The sequence below is a fragment of the Rhinoderma darwinii genome, chromosome 8 (genome assembly GCF_050947455.1).
Source record: "Rhinoderma darwinii isolate aRhiDar2 chromosome 8, aRhiDar2.hap1, whole genome shotgun sequence".
In the NCBI taxonomy this organism is placed as follows: Eukaryota; Metazoa; Chordata; class Amphibia; order Anura; family Rhinodermatidae; genus Rhinoderma; species Rhinoderma darwinii.
The window spans coordinates 22,402,365-22,429,765 of record NC_134694.1 but is presented as its reverse complement, the minus strand read 5'-3'; the positions used below and the strand labels follow the sequence as shown (position 1 = coordinate 22,429,765).

General features: G+C 42.0%; 1 protein-coding gene across 2 annotated transcripts in view; it reads right to left on the bottom strand.

The window, feature by feature from the left end:
* Positions 1 to 24,862, bottom strand: part of GOLGA1 (golgin A1) — a 42,947-nt gene extending 18,085 nt beyond the window's left edge. Inside the window, exons 1-11 of one of the 2 annotated variants that reach the window (XM_075835496.1) lie at positions 24,776 to 24,862; positions 21,974 to 22,284; positions 21,553 to 21,643; positions 19,692 to 19,766; positions 14,840 to 14,937; positions 13,582 to 13,614; positions 6,653 to 6,781; positions 6,073 to 6,242; positions 5,788 to 5,899; positions 5,131 to 5,226; positions 928 to 1,053 (exon numbers count right to left, since the gene is read on the bottom strand). In XM_075835496.1, the coding sequence (XP_075691611.1) occupies positions 928 to 1,053; positions 5,131 to 5,226; positions 5,788 to 5,899; positions 6,073 to 6,242; positions 6,653 to 6,781; positions 13,582 to 13,614; positions 14,840 to 14,937; positions 19,692 to 19,766; positions 21,553 to 21,643; positions 21,974 to 22,108 (1,065 nt within the window). In that variant the 5' untranslated portion in view covers positions 22,109 to 22,284; positions 24,776 to 24,862. The remainder of the gene's footprint in view (positions 1 to 927; positions 1,054 to 5,130; positions 5,227 to 5,787; positions 5,900 to 6,072; positions 6,243 to 6,652; positions 6,782 to 13,581; positions 13,615 to 14,839; positions 14,938 to 19,691; positions 19,767 to 21,552; positions 21,644 to 21,973; positions 22,285 to 24,775) is intronic. The other variant, XM_075835498.1, reaches the window with a different exon arrangement.
* Between the last annotated feature and the right edge of the window lie 2,539 nt (positions 24,863 to 27,401).

The window sequence follows — 27,401 nt, the reverse complement described above, 5'->3', positions numbered from 1 at the left end:
CGCAACTAGGAGCCGGAACAGAGAACTGCTCTGTAAAAGCGTCTCCCAATGTGGCAGCCTCAAGTCATGCATGTATTAGATGAACAGACATTGATCTGAATAGCTATCATGTAGCACTACATTAAATTGTCTGTCACCCTCAAAAAATGATGTGGTGGGGGGAGGAAAACGGAAGTTACTCTTATATTTAAAAAAAAAAAAAAAAAATGGAATGATTGTGGTGAGACGGTCCCGTTAAACACTGATGGCCTATCCTTAGGATAGGCCACCAATGTGTGATTGGTTGGGTTAGGACCCCCGCAAACCCACGCTGATCAGTAGAATAAAGTGGCAGTGTTCCCTTTTATTGTTTACAAAGACACAGCCCAACACTTAGGAGTGTGACTGTACCTGGTACTGCAGTTCAGTCACATTCACTTAATTCTGCTGATTAGCGGCAGTGAGATCAAACAAAATAAGCGATCAGTGTTTAAAGTTCCAGAAAATCTCTTTAAAAAGGTAACATATCCCTATTTATATAGCCTAAGTAATTTAGTAGTAACTGTATCTGGGAGTGTATCATAATTATTAAACTGGTAAACAATAGTAGCCTACACAAAATGAAGAGACAAAAAATCAAAAACTCATAAAACTACTCAATAGTTCCCAAGGCCTCGCACGGACTAAAAATTGTCAAGACTATATGTTGTATCATTGTTGACTAGGCATTAGAACATAAAATATAGCATGGCACCCCTCCAGATGTCCCCTATTATTGCATATTTGGCACACTGAATATCTTCTGATCTGTAAACAAGAGTATCATACAAAGGGAACCGGAGTCATAACATCACATACTTTTTATTTGTTTTCTCACCAAATGTTTGATGGTCAACATGGTGCATTTACGTACTGGTTCCCAGTGGAGGGTCTCTACAATGTTCTCACCTCCTTAAGAAGTTCTTGCAGACCTTCCTGACCAGAGAAAGTTCCTCCAAGGGTTTTCTCCAATACACTGACTTTTTCATGCAAACGAACAATTAAGGCATCCTTTTCTTCAGCTTCTACTGCCATCTAGTGCAAAATAGCATAGTCAGTACCAAAGATGGAAAATAGTATTTTTGTGCTCCCTGTAAAATCCCTTTCTTGCTGAATTTAATGGGGGACATGGCACCATCGGTATAAGCCCTTGCCACTAGGAGCCTGACACTAGGTAGGAAAGTTCTTGACTCCGCCCATGCAGAGCTTACTCCTCCCACAGACACTAGCGTAATCAGTTTGTACAGAAGCAGCAGGAGAAGACAAAAACAACATGCAGAAAAATAAAACAATAAAAAAAACAGAGGAAATATCCTAGGTCTGGAAAACAAAAAAAAGAGGGTGGGATGTGTGTTCCCAAATGAATTCAACGAGAAAAGGGTTTTACGGCGAGTACAAAAATCCAATTTTCTCGTTAATATCATTGGGTGGATGAAGCATCACGGGACGTCCAAAAGCAGTCCCAGAGCATGGGTCTTTACCAGAGAGTGATCTGGATAAAGACTAGACAGAGCAGAAATGTGACCCTTAAGAGAAGCGAAGTCTAGACCCAATTGTAGGAAAGACAGGATCCTAGGTCTAGAACATACCATGGGATAAAAACTGCGCTGTTCACACCAACGGAAATAAGCCTTCCACAGTGGTACACCTTGGCTGATTGAGGTTTCCAGGCCTTTAACTATGTTTGGATGACTGGTCAGAGAGACCGCAGACTTTCAAAACATCAGCGTCAACAGCCACACCAGTAAAGAATCAGGTAATGTGGGGTGGAAAAGCACAACTTTGTATAGGTTGGTCGGGTCATAGCAAAAGACACCAAGGTGCATCTCCGAGTTGGTTGTCTAGGTTAGCATACCAGGCCCATCCTATGCCAGTCCAGAGCCACCAGGACTCGGGGAACACCCTCTCCCTTGATCCTCTTCAGGACTTTGTGTTCTCTCCCCGTCTGATACTGCCCATACAAAAGAGAGAACCTTTTCCAAGCAGTGATCATAGCGCCAACTGCGATCGCCCTGGGATCCTGCCCCATTGCCATGTACGATGGGATTTTGTAATTAGGACACAAAGAGATTCAAGGTAAATCTGAAGGAAAATTTCCGTGTATGGAGATCTTTACCTCGGATCCAGCCTTTCCCAACTGAGGAAGTCAGTGGTCCAATTGTCCACTCCAGGCACGTGGACCACGGACAGAGCGGTTACATGATTCTCCACCCAGTGGAGGATCCGAAAGGACCAGCACAGGACTGTCTGGCTCCTGGTGCCGCCTTGTTGGTTAAGATAGGCGACCCCTGTGGAGGTGTCGATCTGTTCTCTGACCTGGCAACCCTGGAGAAGTGGAATCCATTGGGAGAGGGCCAGGCAGATGGCTCTCTATTCCAGAAGATTGATTTGTAAGTGCCCTGAACTGTGTGAAGGCCAAAAACTGCTCCCCGCTCAGAGAGGCTGTCATCTGTCAAGATTACGAGCCACTGGAGGGAGCCTATAAAACGAGGAAGCGCGATCTGGGTCCCAAGGCTGAGTGGACAGAAAGAAACGACCTGGGTGAAGGGTAGAGAGTTCTATTTTGTACCATCGAACACCACCTCTCAAACCAAGGCATCTTCCATGTGAGCAAGTCATATCTCCTGAAAAGGAAGAAGTCATCCCCTCCTCACTCAAATAGCGGACTCGAGTGGGGAGTCTTCTTCCAAGATATTTTTAGCATGAAGATGAGGGCTTTTGGGGCCTAGGACGCTGTTGCCAAGCGGGCTTCAGCTTGAACGATGGGCACCTGGGATCCATAGGGTGGCTAGACCTCTTGTTTGAACTCTGGGAGAAAAATGACAAAATATAGAAAAAGTTAGGAAAAGACCAAAACTTTTGAAAACAGAGAGAAGGCGGTAGACCTCAAGAACGGTTCTGAGGCAGCGAGTAGCTTCAGAAATGATTTCATCCATTTTCCAAAGAATCTGATCCTGTCGGGAAGCAGCCTCTTCGGACTAGTTCTAAATCAGGGATTAAACATCCTGGGAGGGTTTGTGTTATAGGCACTGTGGGTCAAGTGGGTTAGGTTGGCCACAGGCATAATATATTGCCATGTCCACCTAGGTCGGTTGACTGATGGGGTCCTCTCGAGATGAAGACATGTCACAAGGAGAGGGACAGACAATAAGTAGTTTCAAAGGGAAGAGCGACCGTTGGGGAACCTGGAAAACAAATGACTCCTGAAAACCTGAAAAAAAATTAGCCCACAGGGCCAGCCCACTTGACCTTTAGTGCGGTGTGTGGCACCCGCTGAGGAACTCATGTAGCAGAATAAAGAAGCTGAATGTGCTACTGGATTTACTAGTTTGGAGCAGGCAGAAGCAGTCCTGATAATGGAGCCAGTCAAAAGACCCTGCCAAGAAGCCAGCGTTTTGAGGGGACAGTCAGTCTCCCAGTTCCCGTGCTACAGGAGAACCGCCCCCACCAGAGCCCCCTGCCGGGCAGCCAGTACGGTGGACCAAGTCGCCCGGAATGCCAGGGAAGGCCTCCTGAGGAAGATTTGAGAGAAACGTGCGTCGAGACGGCCGGTGACACTCAACGCTTATCTTTAGGTGAGCCACCATATCCTATGTAATGACTTGTGCTCCGTACATTTTTCAGACACCATTTTTAGTGGTAATAGCATATTTATGTGCCATTACGCTGTTCATATCAGTAACCCCATGATAGGCTATAGGTGTACATACACTCCTTTGCTATATTGATTTTGTGACTGTATCTAGACATATGTACTACCGGTTATTTTTTTTCTTTGTTCATTTTTGTATGGACTGTATGTATCCGGTAGCTACTTATAAGCAGTCCTTGTGATAGGGAAACTATACATTCACTGCACCTTGTACTTTATATAATTCGCTGGATTTTTATTCATACATGCGCTATTTTTGTGCATTTAGTCGGACGTGTGCTCAGAGTTGTTCTATCGCGTTATATTTACTTTTGTAGATTTTAAAATGTATATTTTAATAGAATACATTCATGTATTAAGTATTTTTGGTTAGCTTGACTCCTGTTAGGCCGATAATCAGTTTTTGTACACGTATGAGAAGTTTGAACCAGGTTCAAATGTTTTCGGACCTTATTTAAGATTGTTTAAGTTTGACTAAATTTATGTATCCTGGACAGTGGCAGTGCAAAGAACGAGCAGAACACCATGGGAATCCTAGAAGTACTCAGAAACGTTTCCCAGTAAAGAGCCCCCTTCCTAATAAAGTAATAATCCTACATTCCCCTAGACATGGTTCCTTGAATGGTAGGAAGGAGGGGGGTAGATTCGGAGAGAACTATTGCAATGAGGACCAGGAAGATATCCTTACACACCTTACAAAGTCTTCGGGTGTAGGCAGGGTCAACTCATCAGTAACCTCTCACATAGTGGGGGTACTGGCACTCCTCCTGCTAATGCAGAGAATAAGTTAGGACACCAGCAGAGAGAGAAGCACAGTGCAGAGAACTAAAATCTGCAGGAGGTTGACTAGGCTGACAGTCCATGCTGCCGCTAAGGAGAGGAAAGAAAAAACTAAAATAAAAAAAATAGTACCAGACCTGAGAATCAAGTCACGTCTGCCCCCTGTGGATACTAGGCTAAATAATTATTAAGCTAGCTAGTGTCTGTGGCAATGGCATGGCCTGCCTGGGTGGAGCCAATATTTTTTTTGTCCCCCAATGTTATTAACGAGAAATTATAGTAATAATGACATAAACCGAGCATGTTTTCGTTTATCTTAAAGCCATATTTGTTAAAGGAACACGCCTAAAAAAAATGGTTAACTATAGTGCAGCGAATGAGGGGGCAGCGCGTGAACACCAAAGACAGAAACTCTTCGAATCTCAGAAAATGCACCGAACCCTCGGGACCTGACCTAGGCATAACACAGTGTATCAGATCATTCAGAGAATTGAACAATCTCTACATTTTCACACTCCCTTTATGTAGTTGCATACCCCTCAGCACCACAACTTTTGACTAACACCTTATCGTGAATAAAATTCGGAAGAACGCCCACTCAGGCTCTTTTTTTTAGGTACTAAATATAATCATGTCAGCAGCCTAGACCATTATCAGTAACATATGTGTAGGAGCCATACCTTAGATTTCAGCTGTTCGTGCTGCAGCTTTAGAGTTTTGTATTGATTCTGAATCTCATTCAGCCTCTTTTCGCTGCCAGAGGCTCCAGACTGGGCCTAAGGTCCGAAGCAATATAGTATCAAATGCGATACTTCATATGAAAAAAGTCATGCATAATGATCCTATACTTAGATGTGGGATACGACCACGTCTATTCAGTGGTAGTTGTTAGACAAATGATAAAAGCATTAGGGTAAATGTAAACGTTAAAATTCATTGCAGAAATTGAATTGATTCATATGCCCTATCTTAAAGGGGTTGTCTCATGACGACTACTTTTAAAATAAATTAAAAAAATTAAAAACGGGTCTGGCTTTTCTCCCCCCGGTGGTGAGTGGTTATCACTGGGGAGAGCTGCAGCCACCCACACATTTTCCCTGCAGTGGAAATGTAGCATCACATGGCAGTCATTTAAATGAATGGCCGTCCATGTAATGCAAGGACATGCCGTGTCTGCCAGAGCGATTCTCCGTTCGGACACAGACGGGGGTTGGGGGTGGGGGCGGGGGGACGGGGGGGGGGGGGGTCCCAAATACATTCATATGCAATAAGGCATGTGGACAGGGGTTGCCCTGATGGGACAACCCCTTTAAACTTTAATGGCACATTTTACTAACCTTCTGCAAGTCCAGGGAGAGCCGCTGAATAAAGTCCTGAAGTTCTTGCTGTCTCTGTTCCAGCTCTGTAATCTTCTTCTCAGCCCCTTCCTGAGTTGCTGCCAATTCTGCCCTGTGGAGCCAGAAACAAGACGGTTTAAGCACAACTAAGTTAAACTTGAACTCTTTCAGCAGACGTATCTATATTAAACCTGCAGCGGTCCCTCAGATATAGATATATATATATATATATATATATATATACACACACACACACATAGTGTATTGCTTCCTCCTGGTGCTCACCTCTGCTCAGCCAGCTTGGAATTTTCTTCCTGGAGTAGCTGAAGGTCTTCATTGAGTTTCACGGAGAGGCGCTGACTGTCCTGAAGTTCTGCCTGAGAGGACTCGGCTTCTCTCCCTTTCAGATCCAAGTCTTGTTCAGCTTTACTCAGCAATAATTCCTTCTTTAACAGCTGAAAATTTTAGCCGATGAGAATTTTTTTTTAAATAAGATTAAAGCATGAATACAATGCCATGGAGCTTTAATGAAAATGTTCCTCCCTAACATTATATTTCCCAGCCCTCGAAATGTCAAAAACTGAGAACTACTACTGGGGCTGCAAATGATCCTGTGAGACTAACTCCATAATGTAGAAGTGGATTAAAAACATACAAAAATGTATATTAACGTGGATTAAAAATATACCAAAATCTACTAAAAACTGGAAAACTTGAAACATTTTCTAATGTCAACAATGCCACTTATTTTTAATATTATTGGACCACAACATCTGAAGTCATCCCGTATATACACAGCGCTAATGAATATGTTGCAATCCTCAAAAAAAACTTCAAATAATATCAAGAAGTCCAATGTTCTTACCATGTGTTTGATTTTTGCAATTTCTTGCTGCTGAAAAACTTCCAACTCATCAAGATCTTCCCTTTTTTGGAACAAGGACATGCTCTGCTTTTTCATAACTTCCACCCGATCAGTAAGTTTTTTCTTTTCCTTAAATTACAAACAAAAATATTCATCAGCTTTCCACCTATAAAAGTAATGCAGAAACAGCACAAAACTAAGACATCACAGAACATAATATGACCCCATCTGTAGTCTCCTCACCTCCCTCTTTTCCATGTGTTACATGATATAAAACGAAAAAAAAAAACGCTCTTTAAAAACATTGTTTAGAATAAAAAACATCAGCATTGCACTTTACTAGACTTAGTCCTGTAGGGGGAGGGGAGACAGGGATGACGGCTTCTCAGGATTGGATGTGCTTGTTATTGCATATGGAGATTGACTCGTTTCTAACCTGTTGCACAAACTATGCCAAACCAGAATACAGGACCAGAGTGGCCATATTAACCCCTTAAGGACGCAGCCTAGTTTTGGCCTTAAGGCCCATTTTTCAAATCTGACATATTTCACTTTATGTGGTAATAACGTCGGAATGCTTAAACCTACCCAAGCGATTCCGAGATTGTTTTCTCGTGACACATTGGGCTTCATGTTCGTGGTAAAATTTGGTCGATATATTCAGTGTTTATTGGTGAAAAATTGCAAAATTTAGAGAAAATTTTGAAAAAATAGCATTTTTCAGAATTTAAATGCATCGGCTTGTAAAACAGACTGTTATACCACCCAAAATAGTTACTAGTTCACATTTCCCATATGTCTACTTTAGATTGGCATCATTTTTTGAACATTCTTTTATTTTTCTTGGACGTTACAAGGCTTAGAACATAAACAGCAATTTCTCATATTTTTAAGAAAATTTCAAAAGCCTTTTTTTTTAAGGTACCTGTTCAGTTCTGAAGTGGCTTTGAGGGGCCTATGTATTAGAAACCCTGATAAAACACCCCATTTTAAAAACTAGACCCCTCAAAGTATTCAAAACAGCATTTAGAAAGTTTTTTAACCCTTCAGGCATTTCACAGGAATTAAAGCAAAGTGGAGGTGAAATTTGAAAATTTCATTTTTCTTGCTGAATTTCAATTTTATTCATTTTTTTTTCTGTAACACAGAAGGTTTTACCAGAGAATCACTACTAAATATGTATTGTCCAGATTCTGCAGTTTTTAGAAATGTCCCACATGTGTCTCTACTGCGCTCGTGGAATAAAACACAAGCCCTAGAAGCAAAGAAGCACCTAGTGCATTTTGAGGCCTCTTTTTTATTAGAATATATTTTAGGCAGCATGCCAGGTTTGAAGAGGTGTTGAGGTGCCAAAACAGTAGGAATCCCCCAATAGTGACCCCATTTTGGAAACTACACCCCTCAAGGAATTCATTTATGGTTGTTGTTACCATTTTGACCGCACAGTTTTTTCACAGCACGTATTTGAATTGGGCTGTGAAATGAAAAAAATTTAATTTTTTCCAATAAAATGTAATTTGTGATCAAAATTTCTTATTTTCACGGGGAACAAAATACACCATTTTGTTGCCCAATTTGTCCTTAGTGCAGCAATACCCCATTTGTGGTGATAAACTGCCGTTTGGGCCCATGGGAGGGCTCAGAAGGAAAGGAACGCTATGTGTTTGTTGGAGTCCAGATTTTGCTGGATTGGTTTTCGGGTGCCATGTCGTATTTGCAGAGCCCCAGAGGTATCAAAGCAATGGAAACCCACCAAAAGTGACCCCATTTGGAAACTACACCCCTCAAGGAATTCATTTATGGTTGTTGTTAGCATTTTGACCGCACAGTTTTTTCACAGCACCTATTTCAATTGGGCTGTGACATTAAAAAAATGTCATTTTTATAAGATTTTATTTTTGATCAAAATTTCTTATTTTCACAGGGAACAAAATACTCCATTTTGTTGCCCAATTTCTCCTGAGTGCAGCAATACCCCATTTGTGGCGATAAACTGCCGTTTGGGCCCATGGGAGGCCTCAGAAGGGAAGGAGCGCTGTGTGTTCTTTGGCGTACAGATTTTGCTGGATTGGTTTTCGGGTGCCATGTCGCATTTGCAGAGCCCCAGAGGTATCAAAGCAATGGAAACCCACCAGAAGTGACCCCATTTTGGAAACTATACCCCTCAAGGAATTCATTTATGGGTAATGTGACCATTTAGACCCCATAGTTTCTTCACAGAAATTATTTGAATTGGGCTGGGAATTAAAAATATATATATTTTTTCCAATAATATGTAATTTTAGCTCAAAAATTCTTATTTTCACAAGAAATAAAATACTCCATTTGTTCTTTGGAGTCCAGATTTTGCTAGATTGGTTTTCGGGTGCCATGTCGCATTTGCAGAGCCCCATAGGTATCAAAGCAATAGAAACCAACCACAAATTACCCCATTTTGGAAACTACACCCCTAAAGGAATTCATTTATGGGTGTTGTAACCATTTTGACCGAATAGTTTTTTCACAGAACTTATTTGAATTGGGCTGGGAATGAAAACAAAATTATTTTTTTCAAATAATATGTAGTTTTGGCTGAAAATTTCTTATTTTCACAAGAAACAAAATACCCCATTCTGTTGCCCAATTTGTCCTGAGTGCGGCAATACCCCATTTGTGGTGATAAACCGCCGTTTGGGCCCATGGGAGGGCTCAGAAGGAAAGGACCACCATTTGGCCTACTGGGGATTTTCTAGTGCGAAGTCATGTATGCAGAAGCCCCTGAGGTACCAGTACAGTTGAAACCCGCAAGAAGTGACCCCGTTTTCAAAACTACACCCTTAAGGCATTCATCTAGAGGTGTAGTAAGCATTTTGACCGGAGACCTACACCCCATAAACTGTAATGTGGGTTCTCCCGGGTATGGCAATACCCTACATGTGGCTGTTATCAGCTGCCTGGGCACACAGCAGGGCCCAGAGGGGAAAGACGAGGGGGGATAAGCTGTGCGGAGTCCATCAGGGTAAGTAAAATTGGGGTAAATTATAAACCAAGGGATGTATGATAAATTTTAAAACACTCTTTCATACAGAGCTCTGGTTTTTCGGGACATGCGTCACATTGATATATTGTGTCATCCCTTATAGCAGACTTTGCACCTCTTTTGACTTTTTCCCTTCTTGCCAGTTTGGGGAACTTCTCCAGGAAAGTGTTGCCGCCATGGTACGATGCGTGTTGCCTCGCTTCCAGAAGTACTGGGTGCCCCCCCTTCTTGGTCCCTAAAGATTAGGTTCTTGATAATCACCTCTTGAAATTCCTGGAAAGTTCCCGTCTGGCTTGCACATCGATGTAGCACGTACGCATTGTACAAAGCCATCTGTATGATGTGCCCGGCCAGCTTCTTATACCACACCGCATGGCGCTGTAGGGCTTCAGGACTTGATGTGACAAGTCCATCCCTCCCATGTACCTATTGTAGTCCAGGATGCAGTCTGGTTTGGGGGTGGCCTTTCCTTCATACATCCTAAACCTGTAGGTATACCCTGATGCACTCTCGCACAGCTTATACATCTTCACGCCATACCTTGCCCTCCTACCCGGCAGGTACTCGCGGAATTGAACCCTCCCTTTAAAATGTACCAGGGACTCATCAATAGAAATACACTTCTCGGGGTGTATGCTGGGGAAAACCGGGCACTGAAACGGTCTAATAGGGGTCTCCGTTTATACAAACGGTCAAAACTGGGGTCATCTCGGGGTGGGCACGGCTCATTATCAGTATAATGTAAGAAGCGAAGTATTGCCTCATTTATTTATTTTTTTAGGTTCCAGTTCAGTTCTGAAGTTGCTTTGAGGGGTCCATATATTAGAAACCCCTATGAAACACCCCATTTTAGAAACTAGACCCCTCAAAGTATTCACAACAGCATGTAGAAAGTTTATGAACCCTTTAGGTGTTTCACAGAAATTTAGAGCAAAGTAGAGGTGAAATTTACATTTTTTTTTTGTCAGAAAATCCTTTTTGTACCATTTTTTTTATAACACAAAAGGATTTATCAGAGAAACGCAACTTAATATTTATTGCCCAGATTCTGCAGTTTAGAGAAATATCCCACATGTGGCCCTAGTGCGGTACTGGACTGAAGCACCGGCCTCCGAAGCAAAGGAGCACCTAGTGGATTTTGAGGCCTCTTTTTTTATTAGGCACCATGTCCGGTTTGAAGAGGTCTTGTGGTGCCAAAACAGTGGAAACCCCCCAAAAGTGACCCCAATTTGGAAACTAGACCCCTTGAGGAATTCATTGTAGTTTTCTTGGGGTGCATGCGGCTTTTTGATCAGTTTTTATTCTATTTTTAGGCGGCGCGGTGACTAAAAAACAGCAATTCTACTATTGTTTTTTTATTTTATTTTTTTTACAGCGTTCACCGTGCGCTATAAATGACATATTCACTTTATTCTGCGGGGCGATACGATTACGGCGATACCAGATGTTTATAGTTTTTTTGTGTCTTATGGCGTTTGCACAATAAAATAAGTTTTGTAAACAATCATTCACTTTTTGTGTTCGCTTATTCTGAGAGCCAGAACTTTTTTATTTTTCAATCAATAAAGCCGTGCGAGGACTTATTTTTTGCGTAACGAACTGTAGTTTCCATCAGTACCATTTTTCGGTACATGCGACTTTTTGATCTCTTTTTATTCCATTTTTTGGGAGGTGAAGTGACCAAACAATTGTGATTGTGGTACGGTTTATTGTTATTTTCTTTTACGGCGTTCACCGTGCGGGATAAATAACAAAATAATTTTGTAGTTCAGGCCGTTACGGACGCGGCGATACCAATTACGTACAGTTTATTTGTTTGTTTATATATTTTTATTAATAATAAATGACTTATAAGGGAAAAGGGGGGATTTTTACTTTTAATACTTGTATTTTCTTATTTTTACACATCTTATTTTAACTTTTTTTTTACTTTATTACTTTGTCCCACTAGGGGATTTGAGGGCAGGAGGCCCTGATCGCTATTCTAATACACTGCACTACATGCGTAGTGCAGTGTATTAGAACTGTCAGCTACTCACTGACAGCAAGCATAGTGGGTCCTGACGTTGTCAGGACCCACTATGCTTCCGTCTATGGCATAGCCGGACGCCATTGTTTGGTGTCCGGTTGCCATAGTCACCGATCCCTATAGAACGTGGCTTTTAAGGGGTTAATCAGCGGGGACACAGCGATCGGTCCCCGCTGTAGGAGCTGTGACAGCTTTTTTTTTTTTTATTAAAAGCCAGAGTCGTGCTTTCTATCACCCAAGTGCAAAAAAAAGTGCAGGGGTGCCACACAAAAAGTGAACAAGGATGCTGTCTATCGCAGCCCTTCTCTTAAAAGAGAGAGGCCCCGCATAACCATTCCCCGACCCTCCAAGCCTTAGGCCAAGAGGATCGATGATCCCCCCTTGCCGAAGCTTAGGGAGACCCAACAACACTCCAAGGCTTCTACCTGGGCTGCCACCCCAGTGTCCACCTTGGAGCCTGCTTCTACTTGCAGCAATTCTACTATTGTTTTTTTATTCTATTTTTTTTTACAGCGTTCACCGTGCGCTATAAATGACATTCACTTTATTCTGCGGGGCGATACGATTACGGCGATACCAGATGTTTATAGTTTTTTTGTGTCTTATGGCGTTTGCACAATAAAATACGTTTTGTAAAAAATCATTCACTTTTTGTGTTACCTTATTCTTAGAGCCATAACTTTTTTATTTTTCCATCAATAAAGCCATGCGAGGACTTATTTTTTGCGTAAGGAATTGTAGTTTCCATCAGTACCATTTTTAGGTACATGCGACTTTTTGATCTCTTTTTATTCCATTTTTTGGGAGGTGAAGTGACCAAACAATTGTGATTCTGGTACGGTTTATTATTATTTTCTTTTACGGCGTTCACCGCGCGGGATAAATAATTAAATAATTTTGTAGTTCAGGCCGTTACGGACGCGGCGATACCAATTACGTACAGTTTATTTGTTTGTTTATATATTTTTAATAATAAAGGACTGATAAGGGAAAAGGGGGGATTTTTACTTTTTTTACTTATTTTTACACATCTTTTTTAAACTTTTTTTTTTACTTTATTACTTTGTCCCACTAGGGGACTTGAGGGCAGCAGGCCCTGATCGCTATGCTAATACACTGCACTACATGCGTAGTGCAGTGTATTAGAGCTGTCAGCTACTCACTGACAGCAAGCATAGTGGGTCCTGACTTCGTCAGGACCCACTAGGCTTCCGTCGATGGCATAGCCGGATGCCATTGTTTGGTGTCCGGTTGCCATCGTTACCATCGTCAGCCGCTATCGTGTAGCAGGCTGGCGATTGTAGCTTAATCCCTAAAAAGGCGTGATCTCTATTGAACACGGCTTTTAAGGGGTTAATCAGTGGGGACACAGCGATCGGTCCCTGCTGTAGGAGCTGCGGCAACTGTTGTACGAGACAGCAGCTGTCACAGCTCCTGTATGTGTCGGGAGGACGGCCGAAACGGCCGTTTCTCCCGAGACGTACTATTAGGTCATGGAGCGCGAACGATACAGCTGCCATGACCTAATAGTACGTCCAGGAGCGGGAAGGGGTTAAGGCTATACTTCCAAGATCATCTGGAGCATATGGAGTAGGAGGAGCCTAAATAACAGGGTGGGGCTTGGCTGTGCTTTGTTTCCGTCACAGACTAAACTGCGGGGGAAGCTTTCAGATGCAGAGAGCTGCCTCCTAGCCAAAGACAAAATAGCTAAAACCCATACAATATCCTACATCTATTATTCAGAACGGTAGGACTGAAAAAGGCTGTGTAGACATAATAATTTCCTCCCGGGAAGTATAAAGATAATTGATCTTTTTATGTTTAGGGTCACTTCAAGAGTAGATTAGAAAATAATTATATTGTTATTCTGCTTTGACTTACCTCTTCAAGATTTTCAAGCTTCACCAGCCATTCCTAAAATAATAATAAAAACCCCATTCATAGTTAGTGATTTATATAAATTATGTGTTCATTACTTCATATTTATATCTACACAGTTAAGAATCAGCGATCGGTGATCGTTGCCTGGCTTTTTCTATTACAGTAAATGTTATGCTTTTGTCAATACACTGCAGATGCACATGATCTGTGAATAAACATGAAAGTATACCAGGCCTTCCCTAAAACACCCATGCCTGGAACGTTACAACTAATGGTTACAGATTACTGGAGGGATGCTAAATAATCTGAATATCTGGGAAAACCATAACTCTGTAAGCAGAGTTGTGCAAAATTAAAGAGGCTCTGTCACCAGATTATAAGTGCCCTGTCTCCTACATAATCTGATTGGCGCTGGAATGTAGATAACAGCAGTGGTTTTTATTTTGAAAAACGATCATTTTTGAGCAAGTTATGAGCCATTTTAGATTTAGTTTCTTAAAGACCAACTGGGCGTGTTTTTACTTTTGACCAAGTGGGCGTGTACAGAGGGGTGTATGAGGCCGACCAATCAGTGTCCTGCACTTCTTATTGTTCCAGCCCAGCTTCTTTCACTGCACAATCTCACTGTGCTGTGGATCATGCCGGGCTGGAACAATGAGAAGTGTATGAAGCTTATTGGTTATTAGCTTATTTTTTGTCTACAGCTCATATAAAGACTAATGTGTTTCCATGATTACAGACTACAAACAAACCCTGTGTAATATGATCCTGCAGTGATACCCCCTACTTCCTGCTAACCATATGTACGTTACCAAAGACCATTCAGAGAAAGAATGCTGAAAACATCTCTCAGTTACCTAGACCCATTAATATGATGTGGATCACGGTGTTCAACCTTACTTAACAAGTAGTCTTCAGGTTTTGCATCGAAGTCCGTTTTAAAGAGACACTCCGTATACAGAATGGGAAGCAATTTACTTACAGCATTTGGTATGAAAAATTCCGTCATTACCAGAACCCTGACGGATCTGTTGTGAAATGAATGTTGATGGATCTAATTAACTTATAATGGGTCCATCGTGTCCGTTTTTTTTCCTTTTTTTTTTACAGGAGTGCAACAATTTTAGCTGTCAGAAATCTATGTAAACCCAATGGAACAGAAACTAGTGGTAACGTGAAAAGAGCCCTAACCCAAAGATATGATGGGACAAGCAGAGGAAATAAAAACAAGAAATAGTCATATAGTCACCAGACCCACCTGGTCTTTCTTTTCAAGAGAAAGCGAATACTCTTCTGCCATCTTGGCTCGGCTTGTCTGATACATCTCATTTTGGTCTTGAAACTTCCTCATTGATGCTGGGATAGAAGGCAGCAAATCACTAACCAGACCGTCTCCGACACAAAGTGCCATAAACAATTCTTACATCTATACAACTTTAACGCACATTGTGGATTGTTGCTAATGCACACAGGTTAGAATTGGGGTGGGGGGCAGTGAGTCCCAACTTTCAGGGTCAATATAATATACTTGTCATTAAAACTAGTTGTCATGGTGACTTTTTTTAAATATAATAATTATTATTATTATTTATATATACACACCCATTCATGAAAAATTCAATTTGTTATATGACACCTTATATAAATTGGGAATCAAAGGAAAAACCATTTCTGGTGACAGGGGTTCAAAGGATTACATAGAAAGATCATCCAATCTAAATAATTAAATAAGATTAGGTCAACAACCTCTAAACAGACAGTTATGGAGACCAGTGTCCTTGGTAAATGAGACTATGTTAATAATAAACCGTATGTTTGTGCTAAGATAGACCATTCAATTGATGTAAGTTGCTCCAGCCAGCGAGCCGTGGAGTCCTAGATAATGAGACCCAAATGTCCTCAATGGCTGTGATTAGGAACAGAAGTGATATGATAACAGCAAGATAGCAATGGGGTAACTGCGTCTGCTGTGGCACAACACAGGCTGCTAAAAGGCCAGTGTTCTGCTGACGGACAGGCTGGAAACCTTTTCTCACCTCTCCAAATCTCTTCTGCACATGAAAGGGACAATTGAGGTAACATATGTATATAAGGCTTGGCTCACATCTGCGTCCGGGTTCCGTTCCGACGGAGCTTTCAATACTGTAGTCGACTACGCAATTCATTCCGTCCAAACAACGGAACCCTTGCACAACTGAGACAAACGGAAACCATTGGCTCCGGATCCGTCACCATTGAAATCAATGGTGATGGAAACCTATGGTTTCCGTTTGTGTCAGTCAGGGCTCTATTCTGACGGAAAGCTCAGACGGAAGGTCAGAATGTCTGAACCTATATGTGAACGAAGCCTTATGGAACTACTGTATATGCTATTCTCTTATAAACAAGCTTAAAGAGGCTCTGTCACCAGATTTTGCAACCCCTATCTCCTATTGCAGCAGATCGGCGCTGCAATGTAGATTACAGTAACGTTTTTTGTTTTTTTTAAAAACGAGCATTTTTGGCCAAGTTATAACCATTTTTATATTTATGTAAATGAGGCTTTCTAAAGTACAACTGGGCGTGTTTAAAGTAAAAGTCCAACTGGGCGTGTATTATGTGCGTACATCGGGGCGTTTTTACTTCTTTTACTAGCTGGGCGTTGTGTATAGAAGTGTCATCCACTTCTCTACACAATGCCCAGCTTCTGGCAGTGCAGACACACAGCGTGTTCGCGAGAGATCACGCTGTGACGTCACTCACTTCCTGCCCCAGGTCCTGCATCGTGTCGGACGAGCGAGGACACATCGGCACCAGAGGCTACAGTTGATTCTGCAGCAGCATCAGCGATTGCAGGTAAGTAGCTACATCGACTTACCTGCAAACGCCGATGCTGCTGCAGAATCAACTGTAGCCTCTGGTGCCGATGTGTCCTCGCTGGTCCGACACGATGCAGGACCTGGGGCAGGAAGTGAGTGACGTCACAGCGTGATCTCTCGAGAACACGCTGTGTCTGCACTGCCAGAAGCTGGGCGTTCTGAAGAGAAGTGGATGATACTTCTCGTCAGAACGGCCAGCTAGTAAAAGTAGTAAACACGCCCCGATGTACGCACATAATACACGCCCAGTTGTACTTTTACTTTAAACACACCCACTTGGACTTTAGAAAGCCTCATTTACATAAATATAAAAATGGTCATAACTTTGCCAAAAATGCTCGTTTAAAAAAAACAAAAACGTTACTCTTATCTACATTGCAGCGCCGATCTGCTGCAATACGAGATAGGGGTTGCAAAATCTGGTGACAGAGCCTCTTTAAGGGGTTTTCCTATCTCATAAAGCAAAGAAAAGTGAAGTGTCGGAAGCATGGGGGGGATACTTTGATGGCGATACATTGGTGCGGCAGTCCGCCGCCGCCGCCAATCAGAAAGCGATGGCATATTTTAGCGATGTGCCATTACTTTATTAAATGGGAAAGAGCCTTTAAGTTCACCAAATATAAACCTATGCTTTAAAAGGATTTTCAGCTAAAATAATTTGATGAGCTATTCTCAGGTTTGACCATCAATATCTGATCGGTGGGGGTCCAACTCACGGCACACCCGCCGATCTGTTTTCGAAGGGGCTGCGGCGCTCAATATTAATGGCCTATTCTGAGAATAGGCCATCAATTTTTTTCTAACTGGAAAAACCCTCTAAACTCCTTTTTGGTCGAGCAGTTGTTGACAGGCGATTTTACTGCTACATATTAATTGTTCCACATTGTCAGTAAATACATTTCATAGCATTACCAATATTCTGACACACCTGAATGTGCTTTCTGATCCACTTTAACAGCTACACAATCCCTATGTCACTATATAAATATATATACGTTTAAAAGTTTAGGGCATATGAACATCGTGGAGGGTAATCCCCCACTCAGGACCCCTTCTACGAGCAAAATTACTTCCACTCTGGCAGTTCCAGTCTGTCCATACATTACATGGTTTGCAATGCATTAGAATGACTGGCTTGTAATTCTATATTTCCTCAGCAGCAACTAGAAAAGAATGGACAGACGTGGCTTGCCCTGGTGATAACAGATGATCCCTGGGGGTTACAGAAGGAAGACCTGGGTCGATCGGCTAGTCACCGACTTCTATTGAAGCCCTTTAAAGGAAGGGTGTCGCGAAAAAAAAAATTTTTAGATCAATTTGCTTTTAGTGTTTTATTTTAAAAAAAAATTATTTATTTGTGTGTTTGTGTTTTACTTTTTTTTATTTTCTTTCTTTTACTTCACTATGGGGGCTGCCATTTTTTTTTTATCTCTGTATGTGTCGATTAACGACACATACAGACATGGAACACGGCACATACATCCCCATAGAGAATGCGAACGGGAGCCGTTCCATTCACTATGCTGTACGCCGTCTGTGGAAGGTCTTCGGCCGAGCGACATCCGGCGCCATTTTCTTGTGGACCGGAAGCCGCGGCCGGACAGTAAGATTACTACTTCCGGTCGCGGCTTCCGGACATGTGTTCTGAAGCAAGCACTAGGAGCGGAGGGAGCAGACGGACCAGAGGGAGCGGCGGCGGCAGGAGCAGGTAAGTTATGTCTGTGTATGTTCGTGTTTTACTGTGTGATTACCACTGTATGTAAACCTACCACACTGTGTATTCGCTCAAAAAATGGCGACACACAGTGTAGGAGGTTTGAACATTCAATCCCCTCGTTTCTCCCGGCACTAGCCAGGATAAAGGAGGGGGGATTGTTTGAGGACACTAGAGCGAGTGTGTCTTCTCAAATTTTTCAGCATAAAGCAATGTGGTTGCTTTACCACATGCCAATGCTGCAATTTTGAGAATTGCTCCCTCTAGTGACCAGCACAGGGAAATGTTAGAAATTAGAATCTAATTTATAATATTTCCTGACTCGTGAAAAAATTTAAAAAATTAGAACAATGTTTAATCATTTATACACGGTTTAACTAAAAAAAAACAAAAAACAATTTCTAGCGACACATTCCCTTTAAGGGCTCATGCATTCAGCCCTATTACAGATCTGTGTTAAACAAATCTGTAATACGGCTCCTATATACTGCTGTGGGCCCATACATATGCCTCCATGGAGGTACACGATTTTTACATGCGCCAATGCATGCTGTGTTAGGGAGCTATTCTCCACCAGAGCATTATTTATTGAGGAGAATACAATGTCTCATGATGTGCCTACTTTTGAGATGGAAACTCTTACTAGTATCTGCTGACTGAATGTGACAAAAAAAAATAAGTTTAAGATACAAGAAGGGCTAGATGTTTACTTAATGACAAAGGACATAGAGGGTTATAATTGATTAAGCAATGAATGATGTATTATTCATCTGAGAAAATGCAACATGCTAGACATGTGTCATATCTTTTGGAGCAACATCCACAAATAAGTACAAAAGAAATTGACTAAAAGTTACTCCACCAAAGAAACTGATATTTCAATGTGTGATAAAAAATCAACTATAAACACACACGCTATGCATAAAGCAATTAAAATAACGAAGAAATTGGATTAAAAATGCAAAGAAATGTCATCAACAATTAAACTGATTAGAGCGGTGTGATGATTAATAAGCTAAAAGGGGTTACGGGATTAGAAAGACACGCCATCCACAAACAGTGCCACTCTCGTCCATTGGCTGTCCCTGGTAATGCAGCTCAGCTCCATATTTTGGCTGTCCCTGGTAATGCAGCTCAGCTCCATACACGAGTTGGGTGGAGCTGAAATACCAGACGCAGCCCATGGACAATATCAGCGCCATTTCTGGAAAAAAGAAGCCATGTTTTTTATAATCTCAAACCCCTTTAGAGGAATAATAAAGGATTTCTACACTATGTACCAGCCGCGCGCAACAAGCAGGTCTCCCAGAGTTACCTGCATAGTATTTGGCCAGCAATGTGGAAGTTTCGCTCATTTTTTATACAGATGTACGTGAATAAGATAGAAGCCTGGGAGACCATCGTCTTTCTTGAGCATGCACGGCCAGAAGATATGTTTGTGTAGAAACCCTTTAAGAGGAACTAGAAGGTACAACGTGAATGATGGTGGTTAGAGACAGGACAGGGATAATGGACAACAGGACTAGGTAAATACGTACAATCCTGGTGCTTTTCTAAAGCAAGCTCAAGTTTTTCTTTCATCCTCTGTAGGTTTCGGACCTGTTCTGCGTAATCTTTGTAGGTGAAGTAGACAAACAGGATGGAAGTACCAGGAGAGGACAAAGTGGGAAAGGCAAGAAGTGGCCAACACAAGACCAAACAGAAGAGGGGGAAAGGGAAAAAAAATATAAAAACAAAACATGAGTGGGAGAAGGGCAGGGATAGTCACACTTCTAACATCAATTTACTATTGGGAGGAACTAAAAAGGACCAGACATTCACAGGAAAACGATCAGCCACCATATTAAGAGCATAGAGCTTCTTAATATACAGCATAGAGCTGAATACATATGTACAGGAATGTATTTGTGTTCAAGAAACATACATGTTCTTTGTTAACATAACCAATAGTTTACACTAAAGCTTTTCCGAACTGAAGAAGGGGACAAGGAAGACTACAGTACCAAGGTCCCTGAAGAAGTTCCCCATGGTTAGTCCAATATGTCGTAAAAGTCAGGCTGGCGAGATCCAGTTACTGACCCTCGGAGCCACGGAAGCCGGTCACATTCCCATTTTCCATGAACTATGGCCATGCATGCGTGTTTCCCCTCCACTAAAACAAATGGGGGCTTTGGAAACCTACAAGTGGGGTTCCATGAGTCACTGTAAAGAACAATGACAGGTTTCCTGGGCCCACCAGAGGAAATTATTCTCACGTCCCACCCTCCATCTATACAGAACATGTGCACATCCACTTTTAATAGCTTTGTAACCTTTGTTGTTATCATTGAACAAACAGCGCATGTCATCGATAAGATCTAATAGGTTATTTTGGAACAAATTTAGAAGAAATAGACAAGTAAATTGTCTACAAAGTCAGCTCCAAATGGGATTGCAATCTACTGGCCTTTTGTTGCGTCAGAGCCTGGACCCACCAAACGATTCTCTGGTGAGCCAATCTGACCCTGCTGATCACCCATCCATGGACACCTCTTGTTCCCCCCATACATTGGCATGTGGTCGGAAGCACATTCCCTGTGTACACAGGGAGATGTGCTGCCGACCATTTTTTTGGGCCGCATATGAGATGCGATCAGTCAATGCCCAATCGTGGGCTGATCACTCCCCTGTTGACACTGAACAACGATCGTGAATGAGTGTTCGTATGAACGTATGTTCATCTGATTATTGGCCCGTGTAAAGGGAACTTTAAAGCCTATGTCCACCTTCACAAGCAGCAGTTTTATTGCTCCAATGCATCTAAAATGAAGATTGAAGCAACGTTGAAAACAGTTTTGATTTAAAACCTACCGTTTTTTGTTTACAGCTCCTACGCAAAGCTATGGGACTTCATCGTAAAATTCTGCAAACAAACCAGTGTGGTCTGGTCCTGAAGACATGCTCTCTTCCAACTGTCCATTCGTTTTTGCTAATCTACTAAAAATATGCTATGAAAAAGTAGAGGACAGATGGAAGGCGGTATGACCGCAGAATCGGACTACAGAGAGTTTGTCTGTAGTCTGTTACGATGGAGATACATAGGTCTGCATAGCAGCTGTAGATACAATAAAGTCGAATATTTTTAATCAAAATCTATTGCAAAATGGCTTCACTTATTTTAAATGTAATGGGAGACAAAAAAATTAAAATCAGCAATAGTAGAATATGTGATGTATCTGCAACATAACTAGGTCGATTTGCAATAGTACCAAATGATGGGTTTTCTTTTTTTAAATACGTAGGGTTACTTCTCGACATTACCAAAAATATTATATAGTCACATTCAACCATCTTTTAAAATGTAAATTTTTTTATAAGAGAGTAGATTATGTGCCGGTATTGTGCTCCATAGACAACTACCTGATAATTTGGCTTCCAGTCTGCGGATTTGCTCATTTCTCCTGGAAATCTGAGAAGGCAAATCATCCCGAGAGCTGCTGCCATCTGAGGCCTGTAAAGTCAGAATCAGACATGTGTCAGTATGCAAAAATGGTCAGTTTCAAGCCATCATAAGACCGCATTGTAATGTCCCAGACATGCCTCTGTGGAAAGCTAGCCGCGTTCACAGCTCTCTTCCTTGACTTCTATGGCAGTTACAAAAACAGCTGACCAAGCACAATCGACTGTTTCAGTAACTCTGGTAGACTACAGAGTAGAGAAGTGAAGAGCACATCCCAGAGGAGGAACTAGCATCTATCAAATATTTATGGCATATCCTGTGAATACATGTTTAAATGTCCCTAGAGTGGGAGATAAAGGGTTAATATCACCTGTCACTCACAAAGTCATCTCCAGAATCAGCCCCGACAGATGTGATTGACTCTCTGCTAATGGTGCGCGGGATACGAGCAGCCCCCCCAGGCCGTGGAGCGATGGCCGCCTCCTCCGCAAGTTTTTTCTTGAGCTTGGTGAACATTGATCTCTTTTTCCGACTATTGCTTTCTAGCTGAGAAGAACAAGAATCAAAGACGAGGTGCGATCAGACCGTGGCAGGAGCTCTGTAAGGGGTGCGCTTCATATAGCACTGCCGGGCCTCAGATGACAGCATCCACCTTCACTTCCATTCTGCAGCTGGAGACAGCGATTAATCCTCTAAATACAGAAAGCAAAAATCAAACACTAAAAGCAGCTCTAGATTTCAGATCCCAACTAAAGAGCAAATACCAATTATATAGGCAAAAATAACGCCCTGGTGTAACCAATTCATGATCCTCAACACCCTGAAAGAGTAACGGAACGGAAAGAAGTACAGACCCAATAGGCAAATACATTACATGGATTCTATATTGCCATGATAAAACTTATATGAATAGAGTTGTTAATCAGCTGTTGATGGATCCGATCGGGCTCATGCACACACCAGAGCCATATGCACGGAACGGAGCCATACTGCAACGTAGAGAGATGGTCTCCCATAGAAGCAATGCTCGTGCAGAATCCAACAGAGAAAACACGTATGAAATGGGAGGCATAAGGAGGTACTGAAAGGGCCCGCACACTTTTATGGAACCCACATGACAGCAGAACGTTGCACAGAGCTGTAATACGGCCGTGTACATGAGCCCTAAGTCTTATAATATACCTTTATTAGGTACGTTCATTGCATATTGATACCTTGTTGTAAATAATCTGACTCAATGACATGTTTATATCTCTGGCAGCCATTCTAGGCAATATGTATTTACTTCTCAACAAGACTTTTAGGGCTCATCCACACGTAACGAAATTGCGGACGGAAAATACGCAGCAGAATACAGTAGCAGCAAAGTGGGTGAGATTGAACAAATCCCGTCCACACGTTGCGGAAAATTTCCACCCCGAAATTGACTGGCGGTGCTTATTTTGTGTACAGCAGCATGTTAATTCCCGCTCTGGAAAGTGGAATGAATTGCTGCGTTTTTCAGAGGTGATGTCACCATCTCGCGGACTTGAAAAAAAAACGCCGCACAACACGCAGTAAAAACGCAAGAAGATGTGCGGTTTTTCCACAGCGGAATGTCTAGTTTTAGCGGAAATGCTGCAGAAATTTTCTGCAGCAATTCTGTTACGTGTGGACAATGTTCACATGTGAATAGGACCCGGCAGTTCTCCCGGCATTTCTATTTTAGTAAACACTTGCATTTCCCAAAACATCATTTTGGAGCATGTTTTCTTAAAATGCTGCATTGCGCCATTCCTCCCGGAAACCAGAACAAATTGACAACTTTGTCAACGGACATTTTAGACCCGGATAATAGACCATACATATGAAAAAATAACAAATAAAAAATATCTGGAACTCAGAGGAACCATAACAAAAAAGGACAACCAAGCGGTGCAGTCATACACAAACATCCAGAAGAGCAGTGGAGAGTTCTGCAGGTCTGGCCATCAGCACATCGGCTTCATACAAAGCTGTCAGGTGAATATAGCATAAGCAAACAATGAATGTTCCTACTGAACAACAAGCAGAGATCTTGAAAACAATGAGGAATTAATACAGAAAATATATTGGAAAATTGTTAGGTCTTGTATGTATTTTTTTAAGCTAAAAACAGGAACAGAACCTAAACAGAATATATAAAGGAAGTCCTTAAAGGTCTCCTCTCCTGGATCCAATTCTGGTTTTGGCTTAAAAAATGCATTCAAAATCTGCAGCAACTCTGCACTGTGTGAACAAGTCCTTACAGTAAAACTGAGAACCAGATAACCTAGATCTGAGTTTTGCCCGACATACACTCTTATACAGATGCTCATACACAGAGAGAATCCCTATGCAGGTATGTATATTCTATCTAGCTCAACCACACAGGGAACTGTACGGGTACAAGTATATACGGCACTGATCCCCAAAATCTCACCCTTGGGACCACATTTCAAAGTTACTTCACGTTTAAGGGGAGCTATATCAAAACTGGTGCAAAGGAGAAGTGGTGCAGTTGCCCATAGCAACCAATCAGATTCCACCTTTCATTTTTAAAAGGGCCTCTAAAAAAAAAAAAGAAAGCTTGAACCTGATTGGTTGCTATGGGAATCTCCACCTAAAAATTACTCAGAATTAGGAGATTTCCTCTTGTATTAAGCTGTGAAATAGTAATATCGGTGTCTGGGAAAGCTGGGTTACAGCCAATATGATCACCATTACAGCCCACACAGCTTTAACACGTCGCAGATTTTTACTCTTTGCAATGAAAAACAGTAAGACAACAAATCTGTGACGTGTGAACTCAACCTTATAGTTTTGAAAGGTGCATTCACTTAGCTAGGTAGAACTTCAATACTAAGCAGGAAACTTCCGGACTCTAGGAAAGCTGGGTGACAACTCCTGTAGTGGTGGCCATACTGTTTCTCATCCAGCAAACTGATATGGAATTGAAAACAATTCAAAAACGGAATGCAGAAGGTACTGAGAATGGGGAAGGGACAGTATGACATATGCCCGGGGTCAGAGCTCCACATAGTCTGAATACAGGGACACCCTACAGCTGATATACTGCCTATACACACGCCACAATATCAGTAAATGACGCTGCCTGTAACTACAGCTCCAGCCACGTACTCCTCCTCCAGCCGCCCGTGATATGACGTCATTTTATCTACTTGCCGGTTCTCCAGTATCCGTCTCTCCTGAGCTCTCCGAGAGATGTGGCCGATGACGTCACCGCAGCGCCTGGGTCAGGTGAAGCGCATCCTCATTGGCTAGTTGAGAAGGAGGCGGAGAGGTCACGAGAGGCGTAAAGTTGATTGGCTGCAACGTAAAGCTTGACGTCAGGTGCTTCAGACATGCGCAGTGTAGAAGTAGATGAATTCTCTGTATTACGCTGGCAGAGCATGATGGGATATGTAGTGTCATTACAGGTGGCTCTTCTGTGACTCTACCTAAAAGTCTAATTTTCTGGGCATTATTATAATCATGAAACTTCAGTAGAGGAACTGTGCAGGAAACCATTCACATCCACCAACCCTAAAAAGGATTATCCACAAATCAATTTGTAATTAAGAAAAAAAAATTTTATTGAAAAAATTATTTTTTGCTGCACCATTATTAAACTTTGGCTCTGTTCACACCTTATGTTTATAGAAAGCATAGTGGAAATCAGCAGCACGCTTGTCACTTGTATGCTTAATCACATCCAATTACCCGTCCCAAAGGGTCAGTTCTCACCAATCCAATGTCATTTCCGATAAAAAGTACATGGACATCCGCATTCCAGTCAAACTTGCACTTCATAAAGCCACGTGTCTTACACTTAGCGACATTTCAATTGGACGTACGGCTTAATAAAGTGCAAGTTTGACAGGAATGTAGCCGCCCTTTATAACAGATCCGCTCTGCCAGATCCGTCATATGACGGGCCCCATTGATTTTGAATGAGGTAGGTGTTCTATGATAATCCTCAAACACTTTTTAGGTAAAACTATCACAATCTCTAGTCCATAAAGGGACATAACGTTAGAAGAAAATAAAATGTGTTTTGATGTTTGTTTTTTAGGGTATTCTGACAAGACATTTATGGCACATCTGCAGGAAATGTTTGGTAGGTGAGATCCTAGCTTCGGGCCCTGAACCATATCCAGCTTCCCTTTTACACAACCCAAAGACAGATGAGAGTACCACAGAGCAGCAGTAAAGAGGTCTCTCACCAAAGTTCAAGTGGAGAACTTAGTTATGAATATCCAGGACCACCCAGTTATTTGGGATAAAAGAATAGAGGACCACAAGGACAGCTTGTTGAATGAGGGAGAACGAGTGGGAAATCGCCACAGAAAAGCAGAGGCGAAAGTATGGTAAGTTGGCCCCCCTTGACAAAAACAGAGGCGTAACTAGATTCTCCAACCCCCGGGACAAAGAATCAGATTTGCGCCCCCCCCCCAACCTCTTTCCCGACATCTCTTTCCCCTTCCTCGCCATGTTTGTTTTCCCTAACAATCAATGAAGTGTAATTTTTTTCCATGTAACTCGAGCATAAAGCCATTTGTACATTTTACAAGCAATATAGTTCTACATACAGCACCAGAACAAAGCTAATTACATATATACAGCACCAGAACAAAGCTAATTACATATATACAGCGCCAGAACAAAGCTCAGTACATATATACAGCACCAGAACAAAGCTAATTACATATATACAGCGCCAGAACAAAGCTCAGTACATATATACAGCATCAGAACAAAGCTAAATTGCATATATACAGCACCAGAACAAAGCTCAGTACATACTGTGTTCCAAATTATTATGCACATTGGATTTAAGTGTGATAAACATTTAATTATTAGTTTTTCAATTAAACTCATGGATGGTATTGTGTCTTAGGGCTCTTTGGATCATTGTAATCAATCTCAGACACCTGTGATAATTAGTTTGCCAGGTGTGCCCAATCAAAGGAAAACTACGTAAGATGGACGTTCCACATTATTAAGCAGGCCACAGGTTTCAAGCAATATGGGAAAGAAAAAGGATCTCTCTGCTGCCGAAAAGCGTGAAATAGTGCAATACCTTGTACAAGGTATGAAAACATTGGATAGTTCAAGAAAACGTAAGAGTGATCATCGTACTGTGAAAAGATTTGTGGCTGATTCAGAGCACATACGGGTTCGTTCAGATAAAGGCATAATGAGGAAGGTTTCTGCCAGACAAATTAATAGGATTAGGAGAGCAGCTGCTAAAATGCCATTGCAAAGCAGCAAACAGGTATTTGAAGCCGCTGGTGCCTCTTGAGTCCAGCGAACCTCAAGATGTAGGATCCTGCAGAGGTTTGCAAGTGTGCATACACCTATTATTCGGCCACCCCTAAACAATGCTCACAAGCAGAAACGGTTGCAGTGGGCTCAGAAATACATGAAGACTAATTTTCAAACTGTGTTGTTTACTGATGAGTGCTGTGCAACCCTGGATGGTCCAGATGGATGGAGTAGTGGATGGTTGGTGAATGGCCACCATGTCCCAACAAGGCTGCGACGTCAGCAAGGAGGTGGCGGAGTCATGTTTTGGGCTGGAATCATGGGGAGAGAGCTGGTAGGCCCCTTTAGGGTCCCTGACGGTGTGAAAATTACCTCTGCAAAGTACATAGAGTTTATGACTGACCACTTTCTTCCGTGGTACAAAAAGAAGAACCGTGCCTTCTGTAGCAAAATTATCTTCATGCATGACAATGCACCATCTCATGCTGCAAATAATACCTCTGTGTCATTGGCTGCTATGGGCATAAAAGGAGAGAAACTCATG